The sequence below is a fragment of the Triturus cristatus genome, chromosome 2_1 (assembly GCF_964204655.1).
Source record: "Triturus cristatus chromosome 2_1, aTriCri1.1, whole genome shotgun sequence".
Classification (NCBI taxonomy): domain Eukaryota; kingdom Metazoa; phylum Chordata; class Amphibia; order Caudata; family Salamandridae; genus Triturus; species Triturus cristatus.
In genome coordinates this window covers 1158375232-1158398753 of record NC_140581.1, presented here as the reverse complement: position 1 = coordinate 1158398753, position 23522 = coordinate 1158375232, and the positions used below count along the sequence as shown (strand labels likewise).

The window sequence follows — 23522 nt, the reverse complement described above, 5'->3', positions numbered from 1 at the left end:
AAAGAATCACAGTCAGAGACTTTTCTCAAACTGTTTGTTTTGTGCAACGAACCATGGAAGATGGCTGACTGTTAAGGAGCTCCCAGTGGGAAGTCCCTGGGCTAAGGATCGCCATTGGTGTAAATTCCCAGAAAAGCCTTGCACCCTCCCCCAATTGAGTCACCGCTCATCTGGCACCAAAGGCAACGGTCCTGCACTCCTGCATAGCTGATAACAGATGTTAACAGAGGCCGGAAACATCCAGGGCGACAGCCAGGATCGAAACAAAGACTGTGCAACTAAAAACAAAGCCCTGGAGATTTTTTAGGTCTCGCCTGACCAGCGCTTTAGCGCTGGCTCTGGCGAGACTTATAGTAAGCGCGTTTTGGAAGTGCAAACGAGTGCTTTCAGGCCTCCAACTACAGTGCATGTGCCCCGGGCGCGCGCACCATTTGGCAGCCTGAAAGCACTCGTTTTCTTTCACTTTCGGGGCCCCTTTGATGTCCCGCACCACTGTGCCCGCCCCCACTCCCCCTCCCACTCCCTCCTCGTCAACTTCAGTGCGCGCTTGTCTTTCCGCCCCCACTCCCCCTCCCACTCCCTCCTCGTCAACTTATAGCAGGGTTTTGCATTTTATAACTAGTCATGTAATACCTGATTTAAATCATAAAATAAAGTACATGAAACATTTTTAATACGTTTTAACGAGGTACTGTTAAACTCTATCGAGCATCTCAATAGTGGGTTACTTTTTTCAAAATATAAATGCATTTTAACGGCGTGTGCGTCGCGCAGGCCCCATGTATCTAAAGCATGTAATGGGGAGTTGGAGGTTGGAGTCTGGAGTCTGTCCCTCACGCGAACGTCCCCATGACGTCAGCTTCTTTAGTGGTTCTTACACACCTCTGTAGCCTAGTTGCTGGGTTCTGTGTCCCTTGACCCTTCTTTTGACCTTTCTCTGCAGGAGTGGAGCCTGGCCAGGCGTGCATTATGGCACCTTATTCTAACAGTTTGCCCCCCTCTGCGAGCACACGCCTCACTGTGTGATCACATTTTCCAGTCAGGTCGCCTGCTGCGCCCTTCAGTGTAGAACGCAATCCCGCCATCGTCACCGCCCCTCCCCCCCCCCCCCCCCCCCGAGTCAGAAATACTTCCCAAAGACAACAAGCATTTGCAATGCATTAGGTCTCGCATTTACGCGAGTTCGTGCTATTGACATTGCAAATAACAATGCCTATTGGCATTGTCATTTACAATGCCAATAGATTTAACTCGTGTAACTGCGAGACCTATTGCATTGCAAATGCTTGTTCTCTGCTGGGTGCCTGCAGACTGCTGCCCTGCTGTCCTTTTGCAGCCTATTCCCTGCAAATACAAAAGGCAACTTGAACCGTGACAAACTGCAGGGTATCGCAGACACTGCCTCTTCCGATCTCCTGGGCGCCTACGTCTTGGCGGAGCGGGGGATAGAAAGAATGAGGATGCAATGTTGACATAAGGAGAGCCCACCACCGCCCCTCTCAGCTATCAGCCTCCCTCGGCCTGCAGCGGTAGACCAGCTTCTGGTGCCCTACAATATTCATGGTGAATCCCTGACCATTGTGCAGTAACGTAGATGTAACCAAAGGGACAACTGACTCCATTCCAACGCCCGTATTGGCAGAAAAGTGAAAATAGTGGAACAAACCTGGGGTGTGGAAGGAAAGCAAGAAAAGTGAAAGAACAATGAGGTGATCCTAATGCTGCCCCCGATGACCTCCATGTAGAAGCGTTGACCACTATGCCAGAGCTTGCTACTGTATGCCCATATAATCATCCTGCGAGTAGTTGTGTCATTATGTCCTCGCTGATAGTCTACACTGTTATACTAGGCCTATATGTTTCTTTGCTATTTTACTGGTCTACAATGCTATTGTATGCCTCTATGCTAATATACATTCTTGCTCATTCTACACCAACCCGGTATCTTATGCACATACTGTTACCTAAGGCGATACACCCTACCATAACTACCTCAGAACTGTATCGCCCATATATCCTACTGCCCACCATATACACAGTTGCCATGTATCTGTGCTTACTCCATGTAACTGTATTTACCCATATGCAACCTGAATAAATGTTTCTTTGCCAACTATGTAAAGCAATCAGATACCTTCAGGTCCAGTTTGCGCTATACAAAACTCTACATATAAATTTATAAATAAATGGCACTTTGACCTTGACAAAGGGTAGGAGACCTGGCAGTGCTGTACAAACAGGCAATAAAACATTGGGGTGAAAGGACTGGTCACACTGCTAATCAAAATATACCTACTTATCACTACAGGCAAGACATGCTTCCAAATGTGAAAATGGCTTCCAGTAGGCAGCTTTATTAGGGTGTCTGCTTACCACTTTATATGTGATCAAAAGTCAGCCAGACACATTAAATATCCATTGTTCTGTTACACCTTACAAAGTTGGCTTGATCTAATCTTAGAGGTGTGCTTGCAAGAAGAGCTGGATTAGAGGGAGGCATATGGCTTAGCTAAGTCGTCTTCCAGTGCAAGGTCAGGATACCACTGAAACTCCAATATTCCCTTGCCTTTTGCAGAGGGTTTCCTCCTGTTCTTTCTATTCCAAGTTTCACCATTTAATTCTACCTGCATCTGGGGTACACAGAAGTGACATTGTGAGTGCCTTATTTTCCATCCCCTTGCATTGTGAGGGAAGTTTTAGAGAGTTGCTAACACATTTTGGGGTCCGTACAGCATCTTAAACACTTTCCAGGTCTACTACTAGAAGTGCAAATTCTAAAATTTGACAAAGGGGAAAAAGGTTGTGTCTTAATTTTTACAGTGAGACTTATTTGGGAGCAAATAAAAGAACAGGTCACGAGTACTTAGCCGAAACATTTGCAGATCACCACTACCTTCTTTGTCAGTCAGCCTTTGTGCAACCCATTGATGCCATTAAAAGTAGTTATTGAAGTATCATTTTTGGGCTGCAACATGAGTCAATAGAACGCAAACCAAGTTTAACCTAACTTAAGGAAAGCAATTACCCAATGGTAAAAAAACACTACAGGCGTAATAATCAAATCTATAATTTTATTGCAAGTTAAAGTTATGAAAATGGGATGATGGAGATAAGGGGAAATACAAGTTAGAAAATATTTTAAAACAGGCATGGGTAATAACGATCATTTTATCCCTAGGGCACTAGTGCCATATTTTGCAGTAAACAAATGCAATGAATGGATGTTATTTACTCACCATCATCATCTTGGTTAGTTTTAGGCACATCCCTTAAAATTGAAAATATTTCTTGATTGGTTGCCTTATTTTTTATTGCACTTGAAAGGCTTTGAGCAACAGCATATCCAGGAAGAGAATCTAAATGCAAATTAGAGTCAAATTAATAAGGATAAATCTGTCACAGCCATCTATTCTACACTCTTGAATCCTGTACATCAGTGAATCACTAGTGAAAAATGAAGAAACGAAGACTAATTGACTGCAGCCAGTAATTAAGCAGAAAAAGGGGAAGCTATACAATACGAGACTTAAAGGATACATCAAACATGAAAGTTTTTAAAAGCAACATTCCACATACAAACAAAAGGAAAAGAAAAATGCAGTCCAGAATACAGCTTTCGGTGCCTAACAGCTCCATGTAATAAAGGTCTGACGTACAAATCTCAGGTCACCAACACGTTGCTGGCTGGGGGGGGGTCCCCCATTTCAACCAGCTTGAGATCTGCTCCTTGCATTTGCATCACAAAATGCAGTTTCGCAGGAAATCGCAAAACCTCCTGCGTGATTAATGGGTACGAGGCTGAATACATATTGCAACCCCCTGCAAATCCTTTTAAATGACACAAGCAATTAATATAATAGTTATTAATTTGATATGAATAGTGTTGCAAAGCAAATCCCTCTTCGGGTGGTCACATCCAGGCTATACAGTGCCCAGTGTGTGTGCTCTAACCCCGAAAACACATCGAAATTGGCTTAAACCCATATTTACCGTTCCTAAGAGGCCATAATATATGCACTAGAGGTACAGCCACGGTAGAAGGCCACTTGTGAACTGCAGCATCTATTGTGCCATCCACCACAGTGGCAGCAAAAACAATCAGGTCTACCTTATGTAGCATGGCCGCAGCAGTTTGCACCCTGCAGCACAGACCTGTCAAAATCACGCTTTTGACAGGTAAGAAAACCGGATGTCAAATATTAAATAATTCAGTCTTAAGAGCACCCTGCTGCACAAAAGGTGCAGTGCATAATATTTAAGCGTGGAACACGTGTGACATTAGAATTGGAATGTTCCCCCAGTGAATAGGACCAAAGAACAAGTTACTTAAATTCGGTAACCATGTATCTGTAAGAGACATACGTTAGTTATAGATTCCTTACCTTAAAATAACCCCCAGGCGTCAGACTGGATCCGGAGAATCCCCGTGTAGCAGTACCCCTGCGCGTCGGTAGGCGGCGTTGGTACACCCCACATCCGTCGAAGTAGTGGTCGCCGGGATGACGTTGCGGTGTCTACCCAGATGCCACCCCTGCGCGCCAACGTCAGTTCTGACATGACTTTCTACACCAGAAACACAGAGCCATGAAAGACACTGAACACTGCTGCACAAAACTAGGGCCCTGGAAGGGAGACGCGAGAAGTCAGTTCGCAGAACGGGGTGGATGGTTAGGATGGTAAGGAATCTATAACTAACATTTGTCTCTTACAGATACAACTTTACCGAAGGTAAGTAACTTGTTCATCTGAACGATTCCATTAGTTATCGATTTCTTACCTTAGAATAGATATCCCAGCAATGCCAACCCCAGAGGTGGGTCTGCGAACTAAGATCACACCAGAAAGTCCTGGAGAACAGAACACCCAAAGAAGCTGCATCTCCGGACTTGGCTATGCAGGCAGTAATGTTTTGTGAACATGTGCAGGGATGCCCACTTGGCTGCCTGGCAGTTGTCAATTAGCGGAACTCCACATCCCAAAGCAGTAGAGGATGCCGTCACCCTTGTGGAGTGGGCGTGCAGCCCTACTGAAGGTTCCTTATTCGCCAAAGAATAGCAAATCTGTATGCATAGGACAACCTATCGAGAGATAGTGGGTTAGTGCACGGCCGACCTCTTGGCACCCACATAACCAAAGGAGAGTTGATGGTCCACCCGAAAATCTTTAGTACGGTCAATGTAGAAGGACAACTCACGTTTTGAGTCCTGATGGTGGAGTCTCTCATCCTCTTTGTAAGGGTGCAGAGGAAGAAAGAAGGTATGCAATGTGATGGTCTGACCCATGTGGAAAGAAGTAACCACTTTGGGCAGAAAAGGAGGCAGAGTGCAAAGGACCACCTTGCCCGGATGAACTGCAAGAAAAGGAGACTTAGAGGAAAGAGCCTGAAGCTCAATCACCCTGCGAGCAGATGTGATGGCAAGCAGGAAAGCGGTCTTAAAGTTAAGAAGACAAGGACAATTATGAAGAGGCTCGAAGGGAGCACACAAGGTAAGTAAGAACAAGATTTACTGGGGCATACCGAAAGGAGAAGGAGGAAAGAGATGAGTAATGCCCTTTAGAAACCTATTTACAATCGGAGACTTGAAAAGAGAAGGCTCTTCAGGAAGGTGCAGAAAGGCCGAGATGGTCAAAAAGTAGCCCTTAAGAGTGCCCAGAGCAGAGCCATGCTGGGCCAAAGATCGAATGAAGAGGAGAACCTCTCAAAGAGGGGCAGAAAGGGGATCCACAGCCTTTGCTGTGCACCATGCCACAAATTTGTTCCATCTTAAGGCGTATACCGTTTTAGTGGAGTGGTGCCTGGCTGCCAAGATGACATTACAGACTTCATGAGAAAAGTCGAAAGCTGTCAACTGTCACTGCTTCATCTCCACGCAAGGAGGTGGAGGCTGGACAGGTTCGGGTGGATGACCATTCGCTGCCGCTGTGACAGAAGATCCTCGCGTGATCGGAGGATCGATGGCCATGCCCAAGAGCTCGGGGTACCAGACTCTTTGTGCCCAGTCCGGAGCCACAAGAATGGCTTGGGCCCGGTCGCGCTGGATCTGCTTCAGTACTCTGAGCAGAACTGGTACAGGCAGAAAGGAGTACAGGAGGCCGCAATTCAACTCGCGTCGCAAAACGTCGCCGAGCGAGTGCCGTCTTGGAAACGAAAACGCGCAGAAATGCTGACATTGCACGTTCTCTTCGGTGGCGAACAGTTCTAAACAAGGCTGTCCCCACTGCCGAAAGAGGCCTTGCACCACCTCAGAGTGAAGACGCCATTTGTGATCAATCATGCACCGGCGGCTGAGTTAGTCTACACTGGCATTCAGGGAACCTGCCATTTGTTGAACCACCAGAGATATGCCCTGATGTTCCAGCAATGTCCAAAGGCGAAGGGCGTCTTGACATAGGGTCCACAACCACACCCCACCCTGTTTGTAGCAATACCACATGGCAGTGGGGTTGTCTGTGAACACCTGCACTACTCTTCCTTCGACAGAAGGAAGGAATGCCTTCAGTGCAAGACTGATCACGCAAGCTCCAAAGGGTTGATATTAAGACAAGACTCTGCTGGACACCAGAGACCCCTGATTCTAAGGCTCTGCCAGGTGCCGCCCCATCCCAGGAGTGATGCATTAGTCACTACTGTGAACTCTGGTTGGGGAAGTGAGAGGGATCTGCTATTGACCCAATCCTGGTTTGTGAGCCACCACTGCAATTGACGTGCATTCCCCTACTAGATCTGGACGACATCGGAAGGACTCCTCTGATGTTGCGCCCACTGGAACTTCAGGTCCTACTGTAGAACCCGCATATGCCACCTGGCATGATCCAGCAGCAGGATACAGGAGGCCATGAGGCCCAGCAGCCTCAGGGTCATTCTCACCGAAATCCCGGATAGAGGCCGAAACATCAGTATCATAGCCTGAATATCACGGACTCGGTGCTCGGGAGGATAAACCTGAAACTGCGCTGTATCCAGAACTGCTCCGATGAAAGGGAGCTTATGAGAGGGAGTCAGGTGTAACTTTGGCACATTGATCATGAACCCCAGCGAGTGCAGGAGGTCCACCAGAGTCTGGAGGTGGGAGACGACTGCTTGGGGTGAGCCCGCCTTCAACAACCAGTCGTAGAGATAGGGGAAGACCGGAACCCCCAATATGCGCAGATAAGCTGCGACCCTCGCCTATCCCTTTAAAGAACACCCGAGGGGCGGTGTTAAAGCCAAAGAAGGAGAGCATATTAAACCGAAATTGCTCGTGGCCTACCATGAACCGTAGATAACGCCTGTGGCTAAGCAGGACGGGGATATGGAAGTAGGAGTCCTGCAAGTTCATCCAGTCTCCGGGGTAGAGGGCAGACAGGACCTGAGCCAATGTGAGCATCTTGAACTTCTCCATCCAGAGGAAGCAGTTGAGGGCCCTGAGGTCTAAGATAGGACGCAGGCCTTTGTCCGTGGGTACCAGAAACTAGTTGGAGTAGCAATCACAACCTACTTCTGGCACAGGGACTCTTTTGATAGCTCCCCTGGCCAAGAGAACTGCAACTTACTGGCGGAGAAGGGCCAAGTGATCCTCTGACTTACGATGGAAGTATCGTGGCATGGAGGGAGGGGTAGTCTTGAAGGGGATGGAGTAGCCCCTTCGGACTATCCACAAAACCCACCTGTCCGACGTGATGTTCTGCCACTGGGGGAGGTGATGGAGAATCCTGCCGCCCACTGGCAACTGGTGACCCTAGAAGGTTGGACAAGGCGGGTTTGGAGGCTGCTGCAGGGAGGTTATGGGTGGACTGGCCTGCTCGCTAGCCCCAGACCCGCGTCGCTGGGTCCCTCGTCCGCAGCTACGCAGAGGCTGGCTAGCTTGTGCAACCCTGTAGCCAGACTGGGTGGAACATGGTGGGGCACCCCTTCCATAGCTAAGAAAGGGGCGAAAGGCAGACTGTGTGGGGCGAGAGGTTGCCGCGAGGCCCAATGATCTGACCGTAGCCTTGGAATCCTTGAAGCGCTCAAGCACCGATTCCGCCTTGTCGCCCAACATGCGACAGCAATCAAAGGGCATGTCCAAAAGGTTGAATTAGGCATCCGCAGAGAAACTTGACTTCCTCAACCAGGCGTAGCACCTCAAGGCTACTGACGTGAAAACTGTTTTGCCAAGAGAATCTGCGGTATCCAGCAAACACCGAATGGGGAACTTAGCTGCGTCTCAACCCACTGCCACTGCACGGGTGAGAACGGCCCAGGCCTCCTCCGGGCACTGTGGCAGCACTTGCGCAACAGTATCCCACACTGTATGGGAATAACGTCCCAAGAGGCATGCGGTGTTCACCGACCGCAGGGCTAAGCTGGAGGAAGAAAACATCTTCCCAAGGTGGTCCAGCTTTTTGGATTCCTGCCTGGGGGAGCAGTAGGGAATGCGCCCTTAGAAGACGAGGCTTGAACCACCAAGCTCTCTGGGGTGGGATGTTGGGAGAGGAAAGGTAGGTCGTCCGGGGCCGGGCGATGGTGTCGGGCAATCATCCTGTCCACAGGAGCCCCTATGCTGGGCTTGGACCAAGTGCCCAGAAGGAGGGCTTCATTAAAAGGCAGCAGGGGCTCTGAAGAGGCCGCTACCAGTTGAAGTACATCTGTCAAGAGGTTAGTCCTGACTGCCACCGTAGGAAGCTAAGGCCTCAGCCTCCCCACGCAACACCACTGCGCAACCCCTGTGTTTGGGGGTGGGAAGAGGTGCCAAGGTCTGGGGAGGTATCAAAACCACTGGCATCACAGAGTTCCTCTCGCCAGTCCACCTCCTCAAAATGGTCAGCTAAAGGGTCTCCAGACCACTCCCAGTCCTCCTCACCCTCCTCTGGCTGCTGCTCGGGGCGATAGGGTATGCCAGGGATTAACAGTGGTACAAAAGTACCCTTCGGCGCCGGTACCGACGTTGGTCTGGCACCGGGTCCAAGTCGGGGGTGAGGCAGGGGTCGACGTCGATTGGGGACACAACTGGCGTCGGGGCGTCATCACTGGAATCGGCGCAGGGAAGGTACTGTGAGGTCGATCAGCGCTGATACGGATCCAGACCTGCATACTCTGGGTCTATCTGTTGGGGGAGCAGCAGCCATCGAAGGCCCAGGGCCCCCAGCCAAGTCTGTGGGGCCAGAAGGCGAAACTGTGGAGTTTGGGTGCCCAAAAATGCTATGAAGAGCTTCGTAAAAGGCTCAAAGCTGGGCAGGGGAAGCTCCGGGAAAAGGAGGGAAGCCCAGAGTCGTTCCAGAAACAGGCTCCGAAGACAGAGCTGGAGAGCGGGTCCCGTGTCGCGTCTGCCGATGGACGGGGAGAAGGCGAAGATTGACAATGTTTCTTCGCCTTCTTCTTGTGCTCAGACTTACCCGAGGAGTGAGAAGACTTCGATGACGAGTGGTGGTGGCTCCGCAACCAGTCCTGAGACCTTCCTGCTAACTGGGACCTTCAACGACGCGGAGCGGACTGCCGAGCCTCCAAGAGCTTTCGGGACTGCTACCGCAAAGTCTTTAGATTCATGGACCGGCAGTCGGAACACAACTTCGGGTTGTGGTCGCACTTCAGGCACCAGAGGCAAACGAGGTGCGGATCCTTGTCGGATCTTAAAAATTGACAGGAGTCACAAGGCATGAAGTCGGTCCGACAATGGGACATCCCTCGTGCTACTAGGAGTCGAAGACTCAAAAAAAGACGTTGACAAAAGTCGAAAAACGCTTATTCAAAAAATTACTAAGGGACACGCTCTCTCTGGATCTGTGCTGGCTGGCGCAGACAAAAAGAACGGACGTCGGCGAGCAGGGGCGGTGTCTGGGTAGACACCGCAACATCATCCCGGCGACCACGACAGGCGCGGAGTCAACAGACGCCACCTACTGATGCGCAGGGGTACTGCTACAGAGGGATTCTCCGGATCCAGTCTGACGCCTGGGGGTGATTCTAAGGTAAGGAATTTATAACTAAATGGTCTCTTTCAGAAAAACCATTACTACTGGCAAGAATGCAGCTGGCACACAGAAAAAGTGTAAGTACAAATTATACACTTTGATCTGTAACGTTTGATCTCTACCGGCCACAGACTCCATTCCACTCGAATGGTGAAGTTGGATTTTTATTAATTATTTATTGCAAGATTATTAAAAATTATTATAATTCATAAGGTACACAATCCTATTAAGATTGATAATATTAGTAGAAAACAAGTATATAAAACTACAACATGATAGATTAGAGTGTTCTGAATGCCAAATAATAAATGATGCAGAGAACGTTGTGGAAAAAATAAAAGTGGCTTCAAGATATAGAATGAAATTAAATCAGACGACAGGCAAGCAACATGCTTGAGGCATGAATTTGATAAAATGACAATTTAATTGACTGCAAGAACCGTTGTATTGAATCAGATCACTGAAATGAGTACGGGGGAATAAAATGTTTACTTACCAGTAGGATTGGTTTTACAACTTGAAGAGTTTTCTGGATTCACATGCTGTGCATTATTCCGCCCATCTAGTGGTTGGGTAGAGAATTGTTTCGGTTTACTTTTCTTTTCCGTTTCTTTCGGAGTTGCCGTTGTCGACCATCATTTGGTGCTGGGTCAGTCCCTTGTGAGGTCAGATGGAGTCCCGGAAGTTTATGTGCGTGGTAGTCATCTTCTGATTCTTTTCCCCCCTTTTTGTTGAAATTAAGGTATTTATTTACCTATCCTAATTTAAGCATATATTCTTTTATGTGATTCCCACCGGTTTGCTTTCCTCATCTCTGGGGAGGCAGGTGGGTCGCATATGATTCCAGAAAACTCTTCAAGCTGCAAAATTCTCCTACTGGCAAGTAATCATTTCGTTTTGCAGCATAAATGCTTTTCTGGATTCACATGCTGTGCATTAGATTATGTAGCGGCCCCCACCAATCCCCTCCTTGGGATGATAGTGGTGAGATGTAGAAGGGTTTGCGAACAGGTGTTGAAGTACTTTCTTTCCACATGTGCTTCCTTTGTCACTTGTATGTCCACACAGTAATGCTTGGTGAAAGTATGTGGGAAGGCCCATGCACTGGCTGCACATATAGTGTCAATTGGCACATTTGATATATAGGCTAGGGTTGCACCCTTTTTCCTTATTGAACAAGCTCTTAGGCGGGAGCTTAATGTTTTTCTCGCTAAGGAGTAGCATATTTGGATTGCCTCCAGAATCCAGCGTGCAATTGTTCCTTTTGTGACAGGTGAACCTTTCCTGGACTCTTGCGTAAGAGACAAACGATTGATTCCCCTTACTGAATTGTTTTGTTTCCTGTAGGTAATATAGTAGTGCTCTTCTTACATCCAGGGTATGAAGGCTTCTTTTCAGTCAGGTTTGTGGGTTGATTAAAGGAAACTGCTAACTGAATCCTTTGATTCATGTGAAACTTGCTCACCACTTTAGGTAGGAACTGAGGATTTGTTCTTAGAACTATCTTATCCTTGTAGATTTGAATGGATTTTCAATAGTTAATGCTGGTAGGTCACTTACTGTTCGTAGCGATGTTACAGGCAGTCTTTATTGTGATATGACTAAGTTTTGCCTTGTTCATAGGTTCGAAAGATTCCGTTATAAGTTGTCAGCACAGTGTTTAAGCTCCACATAGGGACTGGAGCCCTTCTTGCTCCCTGCGATTTTTTTTAGAACCTTCTAGGAATCTTTTGATTACTGGTGATGTGAAGAAAACGGTTACATGATGCTCCCCTGGTGTATGCTACAATTGCCGCCAGGTGCACCTGGCGGCTTGAGTAGTTGATAGTGGCAAGCAGGTAAGATATATTATCACGGTTTCTTGTTTAGATAGTGAATCAAGGATATTGTTATTTTTCCACCAACTGAGATACCTTTTCCACTCAGCTGTGCGAATGAATTTGTTTATAAATCTGAGATCCAATATTGGTCTTAATGTGAGATCTTGCTTTAGTACCAAGAAGTAAGGAGAGTAATTTCCTTTGTGGTGCTCCTTTGTTGACACCTTCTCCATCGCCTGTTTTTGCAAGAGTTACTTTAGCTCTTCTCTTAATTTCAAAAGTTCTGTTTTTGGGAACTTTCTTTTTTGGGGGATTTGGTTGAGGTGTGCTTGTTAGTTCTAAATATTAGCCATGGCGCACCACTTTTAGGATCGAATTGTCTATGGTGATATTTTCCCATTCTGGATGGTAATGAGATATTCTGCTGCCCACTGGTGGTGTGTGGGAGTTGATCCTTGCAAGCAAATCACTTGGGACCTGCTGCTCATCCTCTGGAGGATTCTCCTCTTGCTCTTCCTCTGCCACGAAAGGGCTGCCTTGGATGCTGTTGCCGTGATTAGTATCCGGACTGTTGGCCTGCCTACTGTCCGCTGCCTTGCATTTGCTATTGCCCAGCAGCAAACATTCCCCTTCCTACGGGCTTTTAGAGATGGTTTCCTTCCCTCCTGAAGGTGCCTCTGAATTGCAAGGCACCCACTGCCTTGGCATTTTCATGGTCCTTTGTGATCCGTTGTAAAGACCCATCCACTTCGTGGCCAAACAAAGCATTGCCTGTGAAGGGTTCATTATAGTGGTCTGTACTCTTGTTTAAAGCCTGAGATTGTGAGCAAGGCGCGTCTGCGGAGGGTCATGCCTGAGCACAATCGGCCGCATCTAGTGATGACTTTAGACAGGTATTAGTTTAATTCTTCCCTTCTTGGATGATCGAATTTGCACTTGTTTTGTCCTCTTCAGGGAGTTCTCATTTCCTCAATGTCTTTCCATTGTTGGGGACCATATCTGTTGAAGAACAGTGTTCGAATTGGCAATACACCATTGTGTTGCTGCATCTTTCTCCCCACCATATGCAGCTCTTTACTTTCCTTTTCAGGAGGTGGCCCTGTGGAAGAGTGAGCATTATTTCTTCTACTTGCTATGGTGACAATGGAATCTGTGACTGTAGATAAAGTGTATCCTTAAACTAAAAAAAGTTCTCCGTTAGAGAAATCTCCGCTAAACTCAAAATGAAAGCTCTTGGAGGGTAAACAGACATAATATCGAGAAAAAAAAATATATTGACTGGACAGAATATCTAGTTTTTAATATAGAATGGACAGAATATCGAATTGCCAAAATATAGTGGTGAAGAATATCGAAAATCAGGTAAGAAATATCGATTTAAATAATATAGAAGTAAGTAATATCGACAGTCATAATATAGTTAAAAATATCGATTTTTTTTATAGTGTTTTAAGTGTTAGTATATGTGTTAAAAGTATGTATTAATTTTGGAATGTATGTTTGAATATTTTTAAAGTAATGAATTTTATGTTATTTAATTTTTGTGTAATATAATTCCGTAGCGGGTTGTGGGTTTACAGGGGAATAGGGTGGGAAGTAATTTAATAGTTATTAGGTAATTATTAACTGGTATTGAAAATTAATTGCTTGTTGATTAATTATTAATTGGTAAATAATTTGTATTAATTGGTAATTAATTTGTATTAATTGTTTAATTGATAATTATGTTAATTGTATTAATTTATTATTTGTAGTTTGTTGTGGGATTATAGGGGAATATGTTGGGAAGTAATTAAATTGTAAATAATTATTGAAATAATTTGTTTATTGATAATTAATTTATTAATTGGTATTATTTGTATTTATACATTTTTGGTATTGAAAATTAAATGGCTGTTAAATAAATATCAATAGGTAAATAATTTAAAAAAAATGGTATTTATAATTCATTAATTATTAAATATTGTGTGATTGGTAATTAATTTGAATACAATTTTTTTAGTATTAATAATTAATTTATGTTTAATAAAATATTAAATTATTATTTTCCCTGCTATTGCACTCACTGGAGTGGGAATAGTACATTTTACCCCTACGCTATTCAACGCTTTCCCTACTGTTGCACTCTCTGGAGTGGGAATAGTAAATTTTGCCCTCCCGCTATCCAACGCTTTCCCTACTGTTGCACTCTCTGGAGTGGGAATAGTAATTTTTACCCTCCCGCTATCCAACGCTTTCCCTACTATTGCACTTACTGGAGTGGTAATAGTAAATTTTACCCGCCCGCTATCCTACGCTTTCCCTACTGTTGCACTCTCTGGAGTGGGAATAGTAATTTTTACCCCTACGCTATCCAACGCTTTCCCTACTGTTGCACTCTTTGGAGTGGGAATAGTAATTTTTACCCTCCCGCTATCCAACGCTTTCCCTACTATTGCACTTACTGGAGTGGTAATAGTAAATTTTACCCGCCCGCTATCCTACGCAAAAAATATTGACTATTTTTAATGAATGTTACGTTAATATATATATGTATTAAAAACATTTTTTTACTTACATTATTTATTTTAAAGTTATTTAAGTATTTTCAAGTATGTTTTATTTAATTATATGTATTATTTCATTAATTTTACATTACTTTTAAGACATTTAAAAAATTCGATATTTTGAGCAGCTATATTTTTTACAACGATATTTTGACATTCTATATTTTTTCCTCGATATTTTTGTAGGTCGATATTCTCCTTCTCAATATTTTGTCAGTGATCCCTCTTGGAGTTTGAGCTCCCAGTCACCTGAGTATATGATTTTCTATATTACCCCGAGTGTTTCTTCCTGGGGGATATTGGTATACAATGATTCAATATCTAGACAGACCAGAAGTTCACTGTTGGAGTTAAAGGATGAGGTCTTATTGAATATGCTACTTACCAGTATGCATCTGTTCTTGGCATGTAGGGCTGCTGACATTCATATCTGTGCATAGATCGCCGCCTAGTGTTGGGTCCGGATGTTTGCACGTTGTTGTCCTGGAAGAGTCTTCGAAGTATCCTTGGATAGGTGACTCCTCCCCTGGACTACAGTGCGCATGGGCATCCTCTCCATCCTCAGATTGTTTTTCGCCATTGTGGCAGTGATGGAGTAGATACAGAAAGTGATGACCATGCTTGCAATAATTCTGAGAGCTGCAGCTGCGACAGGCGCCGGGGAGGAGGGAGGGCGATATGAATGTCAGCAGCCCTACATGCCAAGAACAGATGCATACTGGTAAGTAGCATATTCAGTTCGAGGCATGTGGGCTGCTGAATTCATATCTGTGCATAGAATACATAGCAGTGCCCTCTATTGGCGGCGGCTACCCGTGCCAGCTGCAGCGGTCTGAAAAAGTGTTTTGAGAACAGCCTGTCCTACAGCTGCCTGCTGTTTTGACTGCACATCTACGCAATAGTGTTTTGTAAATGTGTGTGTAGTGGACCATGTGGCTGCTCTGCATATATCATGCAGGGGAATGTTTCCTAGGAAGGCCATGGAAGCCCCCAACTTGCGTGTTGAGTGGGCTCGTGGTGGAATAGTTAATGTGCGTTTTGCCTTTTGATAACAGATTTGAATACACTTAACTATCCATCTGGCTATCCCTGCTTTGGAGATGGCGTTACCTTTGTGGTGTGGGGCAAAGGCAACGAACAGTTGTTTTGTCTTCCTGAAGGGTTTAGTCCTGTCGATGTAGTACATGAGGGCCCTCCGTACATCTAGTGTATGTAATGCCCTCTCTGCAACAGTTTGTGGGTTTTGGAAGAAAACGGGCAGTTCAATAGTCTGGTTCATGTGGAACTGCGATATTACCTTGGGCATGAATTTGGGGTTGGTACGTAGTACGACCCTGTTGGCGTGAACCTGAATAAATGGCTCTTGAACGGTTAGTGCCTGGAGTTCACTAACTCTTCTTAGGGAAGTGATCGCTACCAGGAAGGCTACTTTCCAGGTAAGGAATTGAATCTCGCATGAGTGTAGAGGTTCAAAGGGTGGACCCATCAGGCGTGTGAGGACCAAGTTGAGGTTCCACATTGGAGCCGGTGGGTGACTAGGTGGAATGACTCGTTTGAGTCCTTCCAAGAATGCTTTGATGGCAGGCACTCTGAAGAGAGAGAGGTGCTGCCTGGTTTGCAGATAGGCTGATATTGCGGTCAAATGGACCCGTATAGAGGTGTACGCCAGATTGCATCGGTATAGGTGTAAGAGGTAACATATGATGTTGTGGATGGATGCGTCCAGCGGGTTAATGTCATTATTACCGCAATAAATGACGAACCGTTTCCATTTGGCTGCATAGCAAGCTCTTGTAGTGGGTCTCCTGGCCTCCTTGATGATGTCCATACAGTCAGGTGGCAGATTGAGATAGCCAAACTCTAGGACTTCAGGAGCCAGATCGCCAGGTTCAGCTGTTGCGGATCTGGGTGCTGAACCTCTCCATGGTTCTGCGTCAAATGCGCGGGTTTGATCCGCAGCCTTTGATGCGGTACCACGGAAAGTTCGAGGAAGGTGGTGTACCACGGCTGGCGTGCCCACGTGGGAGCAACTAGGACGAGTGTCAGGGAGTGTTGTCGGAGTTTGCGAGCCACCAGCGGTATCAACGGTGCTGGAGGAAAAGCGTACGCAAATTTGCCGGACCAGTTCATCCATATCGCATTGCCCTGCGACTGCGGGTGTGGGAATCTGGCGGCGAAGCTTTGGCATTTTGCGTTTTCGCTTGTCGCGAATAGGTCTATTTCTGGGTGACCCCACTGCTGGAAGTACGGTTGGAGTACCGATGGGTGTAACTCCCACTCGTGCATCTGGTGGCTGTGTCTGCTGAGCAGATCCGCCATCTGGTTGTCCTTGCCGGGGAGGTGTTCCGCCATGAGGAACATGTTCCTCTGAATGGCCCACTTCCACATGCTCTGAGCCAGATGAGACAACTGTGGAGAGTGTGTCCCTCCCTGCTTCTGTATGTAGTACATTGCGGTCATGTTGTCCGTCCGGATCAACACGACCTTGTTGCACAGATGTACTTTGAAAGCCTTCATGGCCAGGAAGATTGCCATCAGTTCCAGAAGGTTGATGTGCATCTTCTTCTGTTGTGTCGTCCATAGTCCCTGCACTGTGTAGTGGAGTACATGAGCTCCCCATCCCTGGAGAGACGCGTCCGCTGTCAGTACTATTTGTGGAACAGGCTCTTGGAACGGTCGGCCCTTGCAAAGGTTTTGTGGATTCCACCAATGCAGAGAGTTGTATGCCCGACCGCTCACCAACACTAGGTCTTTCAACTGTCCTTGAGCCTGATTCCACTGACGTGCTAGGCACTCCTGAAGTGGGCGCATATGTAATCTCGCGTGCGGGACTATGAAGATGCAGGAGGCCATCATGCCTATCAACTGCATAAACACTCGCGCTGGAAGCGAGTGGTTGGGTCTGAACTTGGAGATCAGCGCTTGTATGCCGTTGATCCTCACTAAATTTGGCTGAGCTGTGGCCGCCAGAGTGTCTATAGTCGCACCTAGGTACTGTTGTACGTGTGCGGGCTGGAGATGAGACTTTGGGTAATTTAGTGAGAATCCCAGACTGTGAAGAAGGTGAATGGTACGGGACACGTGGCTTGCACATTGCTGGGCCGATCTCGCTTGAACGAGCCAGTCGTCTAGGTAGGGGTAGACGTGTATGTGCTGTCTCCGTAAATGTGCCGCCACCGTAGCTAGGCACTTTGTGAAAACCCTGGGCGCTGTTGTCACGCCGAAGGGAAGGACTTTGAACTGATAGTGCTGCCCCTGAACAGTGAACCTGAGGTATTTTTTGTGTGAGGGGTGGATGGGTATGTGAAAATACGCATCCTTGAGGTCCAGTGATGCTAGGAAGTCTCCCTGCTGGAGAAGCGGAAGGACTTGCTGTAGAGTGAGCATGTGAAAGTGCTCCGAAAGAATGTACTGGTTCAGGGGTCTCAGGTCTAATATAGGCCTGAGCGACCCGTCCTTTTTTGGAATTAAGAAGTAGAGGGAGTAAACCCCCGTGCCCCGCTCGTGGACGGGTACGACCTCGATAGCGCCTTTTAGAAGCATACTTTCTACCTCTTGCTGTAAGAGCGTCAAGTGCTCTGAAGACATAGGACGGTTTCTTGGTGGTATTGTGGGTGGAGTGGAAGTTAACTCCAGACAGTAACCGTATTTTATAATATCTTTGACCCACCTGTCCGTGGTGATGGAGTTCCACGTGGACAGGAACCGTTGTAGCCTTCCCCCGACAGGTGTTATGTGGTCGGGAGGAAGGGAGAGGGCGTCACTGCTTGTTCTTGGGGGAGGACCTGGTGTTGCCGTAGCCACGTCCTCTGCCCTTGGTACTGGAGCCACGATAGCCACCTCGGGTGTTCTTATCGTAGGTGGTCTGCGTATTACCCTTGTTATATGTTTGTTGTGACCCCTGTCCTCTGCCTGCTCCCTTGTTTCCGGGGCGACGAAAGGAGCCGCTCCGAAAGGACTGAGTTTGTAGGGCGCCCATGGACTTTGCAGTGTCCGTGTCCTTTTTTATCTTCTCGAGGGTGGCGTCAACCTCAGGCCCGAACAAAAAGTCGGGGTTGACAGGCTGATTAAGGATATTGTTTTGTACCTCAGGCTTGAATCCTGAGATACGTAGCCAGGCGTGACGTCGTAGGATGACGCTAGTGTTGATGGCCCTGGCAGCCGTGTCAGCAGCGTCTAGTGCACATTTGATGGCAGCATTTGTGAGTAGCTGTCCCTCTCTGATAAGGATTTCTGCACCTTCTTTGTAGGGGTCAGGGAGGTGTTGAAGGAGTTGCTCCATTGTGTCATAGTGCGCCCTATCGTAGCGAGCGAGGAGCGCTTGAGTGTTAGCTATGCGCCATATGCTTGCAGCTTGTGCGGCAACTCGCTTGCCGGAGGTCTCCAGCACCTTGGACTCCTTGTCCGGGGGAGGAGCGTCACCCGTTGTCTGCGAGTGTGCCCTCTTGCGGGCATTCGCCACAACGATGGAGTCGAGTGGTAATTGTCCTCTGATGTAAGTAGGATCCCCAGGTGCTGATCTGTATTTCTTATCGATCCTGGGGTTTATCACTCGTGCCCTGGTGGGTTCCCTGAAAATGTCAGTGGCTGGCTTAAGGACCCCCTTCAACATTGGCAGAGTCTTTACATGTCTTTCTGAGGATGCAAAGGTGTCCATTAGAAAGTCATCTTCGATGATATCAGAGTGAAGCTGTACATCATGGTTGTTCGCCGCCCGTTCAATCAGAGCGTTGAACGCCGCAGTATCCTCTGTGGGTGACGTTTTTGCCCCATATAGTTGTGGGTCCTGTGCATCAAGAGGTGCACTGGGGTCTGCAGGGTCGCCCCAAGTTTGGTCAGGGTCCTGCTGGTCATCAGGGTCCGTGTCCACATGGTAGGGGACTTGTTCACCCATGTAGTCCTCCAATGCATCCGTGTCGGAGCGTGTGGGGGAGGCCCGGTGTGGATCCTGGTAGGGTGAATGAAAGGGTTCATACAGGAGAGGTTCTGTGTCCACAGGCAGCTTCCTCTTTAGCGGGATCCTGAAAGGTTCCAATGGCGGTTCCGAAGTTATCCTTCGGTCGTGGAGAATCATCCTGCCAGTGTCGGCGTCGATGACGCGTGACGGTGACGGCTCGACAGGCGTAACCGCAGTTTTGGTGGCCTGTGTCCTGAGTTGAAACGCCTTCGGGATTGTGGATGGAGGCAAGCCGAAGGTAATGCTGGTCGGCACTGACGAAACCGCTGGATCGATCGAACCCGACTGGTCCTGGAGGGCAGCCTTGGTTTTGCAGCCTGGCATTGCGCCAGGCCGTACTCGGGGCGCCTTAGAGGTCGTGGCCCCCGCCAGGGTCGTCGAGGCGGCTGCAGATATCTTCTGCGCCCGTGGTGCATCGAGCCGAGGTGCGGAGATCACCGTCGACGTCTTCGACACGTGAGGTTTCGGTGTCGTCGAGGGGGTGCTGCGAGGCGTAGCAGGCGGGACGGCCCTCGGTGTCGGTGGCGTCGACGCCGGTAACCGAGCAGGTTTTTCGGCGCCGATGGCCTTCTTCCGTTTGTCGACTCCCATGTCGCCCGTCTCGAGTTCGGCACCGAAGTCCCCCTTGGTGCGGTCGGTGCCGACACGGTGCGCCGGCGTCGAAGGTGTTGAAGGCCTCGATCCGACTAGCGCCACTTTCAGTTTCGGTTTCGTAGGAACCTGAGCAGCTTTCGGTTTCGGTTTCGTGGAAGGGAAACCAGCTGGCTTAAGCGGTAATGGCTGCCGCTGAACGTCCGAGGCCGGGCCCGAGGGCGGGGCCGAAGGACTGCGTGATAGGTCTCGGGTAAGGCCCGAAGGCGATCCCTCGACCGGAGCCATAGTCTGTGGCACTGGTGAATTCTCGGTTTGAACAGGTAGGCCTTGTTCATCATCGGAGCTACTCTCTTCGGCCCCTAAGGCCTCCTCGTCGTCTCCTACCTCGGTGTCGTCTTCACCTCTGTGGAAGAGTGACTCGTCGGCCTCGTCCGATCCGGGTTCTTGGTCGGAAACGGGACTGGAGGGTAAGACTTCTACTTCTTCGACGTCGTCCGCGTCGTCGAAGATGTCAGCTGGGGCCGGTGCCGCGTGCTGCGCTTCGAGCCTCGCCGCTCGACGATTCCGCAGAGTCTTCTTTGAACGGAACCGGGCACAGGCCATACATGTCGACTCGTCGTGGTCCGGCGAAAGGCATTTGTTGCACACCGGATGGACGTCGATGTGTGGGTACTTCGCATTACATACCGGACACCTTTTGAATGGCGTCCTCGATTCCATCGTCGAAGTAGTTGATGGACAGGTAAATGCGAACAAAGTCGGTGCTGGAAGTTAGTAAACTAACAGAGAGTATCGAAAACCGATCGATAAACAGTACCGACGCGAACTAAAGGCCTCGACAAAATTTTTTCCTAACTTGAGCTAAGATAGCACATCCGAACCCAATGGCGGAAAAAAACAATCTGAGGATGGAGAGGATGCCCATGCGCACTGTAGTCCAGGGGAGGAGTCACCTATCCAAGGATACTTCGAAGACTCTTCCAGGACAACAACGTGCAAACATCCGGACCCAACACTAGGCGGCGATCTATGCACAGATATGAATTCAGCAGCCCACATGCCTCGAACATTAAGTTTCAAGTGTCCCTTGTATCTTTTAGGTAAGATGGCTTCTTCACCACTAGTGGTCTAAGGAAGAAATCGCAACATTGCCACCGGGGTACCAACACAGAATTGATTCCAGAAACCATAGGTATTCCAGGAGGGAAGTCTTGTTTGTTTGTGGACTTTAGGTAATGTACAGAAATAGAGTGTCACCATTTTTCTTCACACAGAAACAGTGCCTCTTTCTCACCTATCAATCCATTTCCTAGGCCTTCTTATACCACCCCTCTTATCATTCTTTGAAGTTCTGGGGAGAGATCTCTTCCCAGAATCCTGTAATTTCGTCTGAGAGTAGACAGACATTCACGTCATAGGTTACTACTGTCAGAAATACTGTTGCTCCCCCCCCTTTATCTGCCGGTTTGATAATTATTCTACAGTCCTCTCAACTCTTGAATGGCTTTGTTTTCTTGATGTGTTGAAGATTTTTTTTTAGGTGTTTTATTCATTAACTTAATTTCTCGTATCACTGCTTGCTCAATTGTACCATTTTCCAGTGGTAATTGTGTTAGTGCAGGAGTGAATGTGGATTTCGGGTGGAAGCCGTATCCCGTTCAAGTTCATATGGATTATTTTCAAACAAAACTCTGTCTTATCTTTCTAAATAACTCGCCGAGTTCACATGTCAATTTGAATTGATCCACTTTATTTGTGGGGACAAACCTAATCCTCTGGTTCAAACTTGTTCTTGTTCTTTTGTTATTTTGATGTCTGTCAGATTTATAACAAGACCATGTCCCTGCTGGTACTTGGTGGTGCATACTGTGTCCTGTTCCGTGTAACCCTTTGATTAAATTAAAGTAGTTATGGTATTTCAGGTATTCCCTGAAGTGTAACTACGACAGACGAGTTAAGTTACCAAAACACCTCCACATAGAGACTATTTTGGGAGGTTAGATAAAGGGATCTATATACTGAGGAATGCCAATGACCCATAGGGGGCAGACAGAATTGGCTGAAACATGTTGATCAAAGCAGAGAGGATTACAGGGACGTTCCTTCCCTAAGTACACCGAAAGATAGACATTTTTTAACCCTGTCAGGAAGGGTCCAGGAATAAAGAGTAGAGAGGGTACCCCCCCCCCCCCTAGATATTTGTATCCCATTAATGCCTCATCAAAGTGGCTCCCTAGTGAATTTTCATAAAATATTTTTTCAAAAATATTTTTGTAGCTCCACCCTGTATGTTGGCCTGCAGCAGGGTGTAGTAGCGGCCCTATGATGAAGCATGCCACTAACTAGTGGGTGAGGACAGTTAAACGCCTAGGGTTTCCCAGACTCCAATAAATATATTAGGCATGGCATGGATGCGTTCCCTTCTTTTTGTGAGCATATGTATGAAATTGGGAGGACTAGGAAAAGCTAAAAACTCTTGTCCTTCTGTCCTAAGTGTGAATGGCCCCTGCCTTGCCACATTCTCGGTCCATGTGCACAGCGAGGTGTTCCGATGGGATCCCCCGACAGGTTTTGTGGTCTGAGGTACTTTACCTTCTCGTTCGTCGTCCATCGGTTTTACAGCCAAAAAATGCTTACATTTTCAGGACTCTTCTCCCAAAACTCTGATCCTTTTCCTTTGCTTCCATGCCAAATGGTGGAAAAAAGAATCTGAAGATGGGTAAAAGGCACAGGAACTTCGGGGGCACCGTCTGACATCACAAGGGACAGACCTAAGCACCAAATGGTGGTCATTGGCGCACACGATGAAAGAAAAGAAAAAAAAAAAAGAGGGAAAACAAATTTCCGGACCCAACCACTACATGCCGGAATAATGCACAGCATGTGGCTCCACTAAAGGATTCATGCTGCAAAACAGTCTTCACGTTTCTAACAAAACAGGACATATGAAAGATAGTTTCTTCCTTATAATGGCGGTGCCTACAATTGGGAGTGGTCAATGTCTTTGTCCAGGGCAGGAGTAGATCCTTCTTTGAAATACTGCCCATTCTAAAAGAAAATAACTAATTTGATGTAAGCTGACTAGTTAGCATGTAGGTGCTGTTGAGTTACACAATTGTGGTACATGATTAATACCATCCAAGCATGAGCCCTTCCTGAGACAAGATTCTTATTGTGGAATGACAAAAGTTTGAGGATGTATTTACAAGTCTTTTGAAACATTCTGCATTAACTGCTAGCTCCCACAGGTATTTAAATTCAAGAAGTTTGTGAGGATCACAAAAAACTTTGCCACAGGTTTGGGTTTGCTGGTCTAAAATGTGGCCCAGAGATCGGAATACAATTTGTTTATTGGTGTGGTTTTCAATTTCATACAGCTTTGAATAAATGCCACTTGTTGAGCAAATTGTTGACTTGGTGGGCGGAACTCCATGTGGATTTGGGCTTGAGACGAATATGGTTGGAGTGTCAATAACTGTCTAAATGTACTAGTTTATCGGGTGTTGAGAGCCTTGGCATCATGCCTCCGCAAGATTTCCGATCCATAGTAAAGTGATGGAATTAATTTCCTCGGTTTGACTTTGAGGAGTCATCAAGGAGAAGCATATGTAATTTTGTAATGATCCAAATGCAAATAACCAAGAACAGGCTTTGGACCCCAACGAACAAGTTACT

The 23522-nt window shown here is 47.2% G+C and overlaps 1 protein-coding gene across 1 annotated transcript in view; it reads right to left on the bottom strand.

Moving 5' to 3' along the window:
- NCBP1 (nuclear cap binding protein subunit 1) overlaps nucleotides 1–23522 on the bottom strand; it is a 614484-nt gene that overhangs the window by 260802 nt on the left and 330160 nt on the right. Inside the window, exon 16 of the mRNA XM_085636602.1 lies at nucleotides 3237–3356. Coding sequence (XP_085492728.1) covers nucleotides 3237–3356 — 120 coding nt within the window. The remainder of the gene's footprint in view (nucleotides 1–3236; nucleotides 3357–23522) is intronic.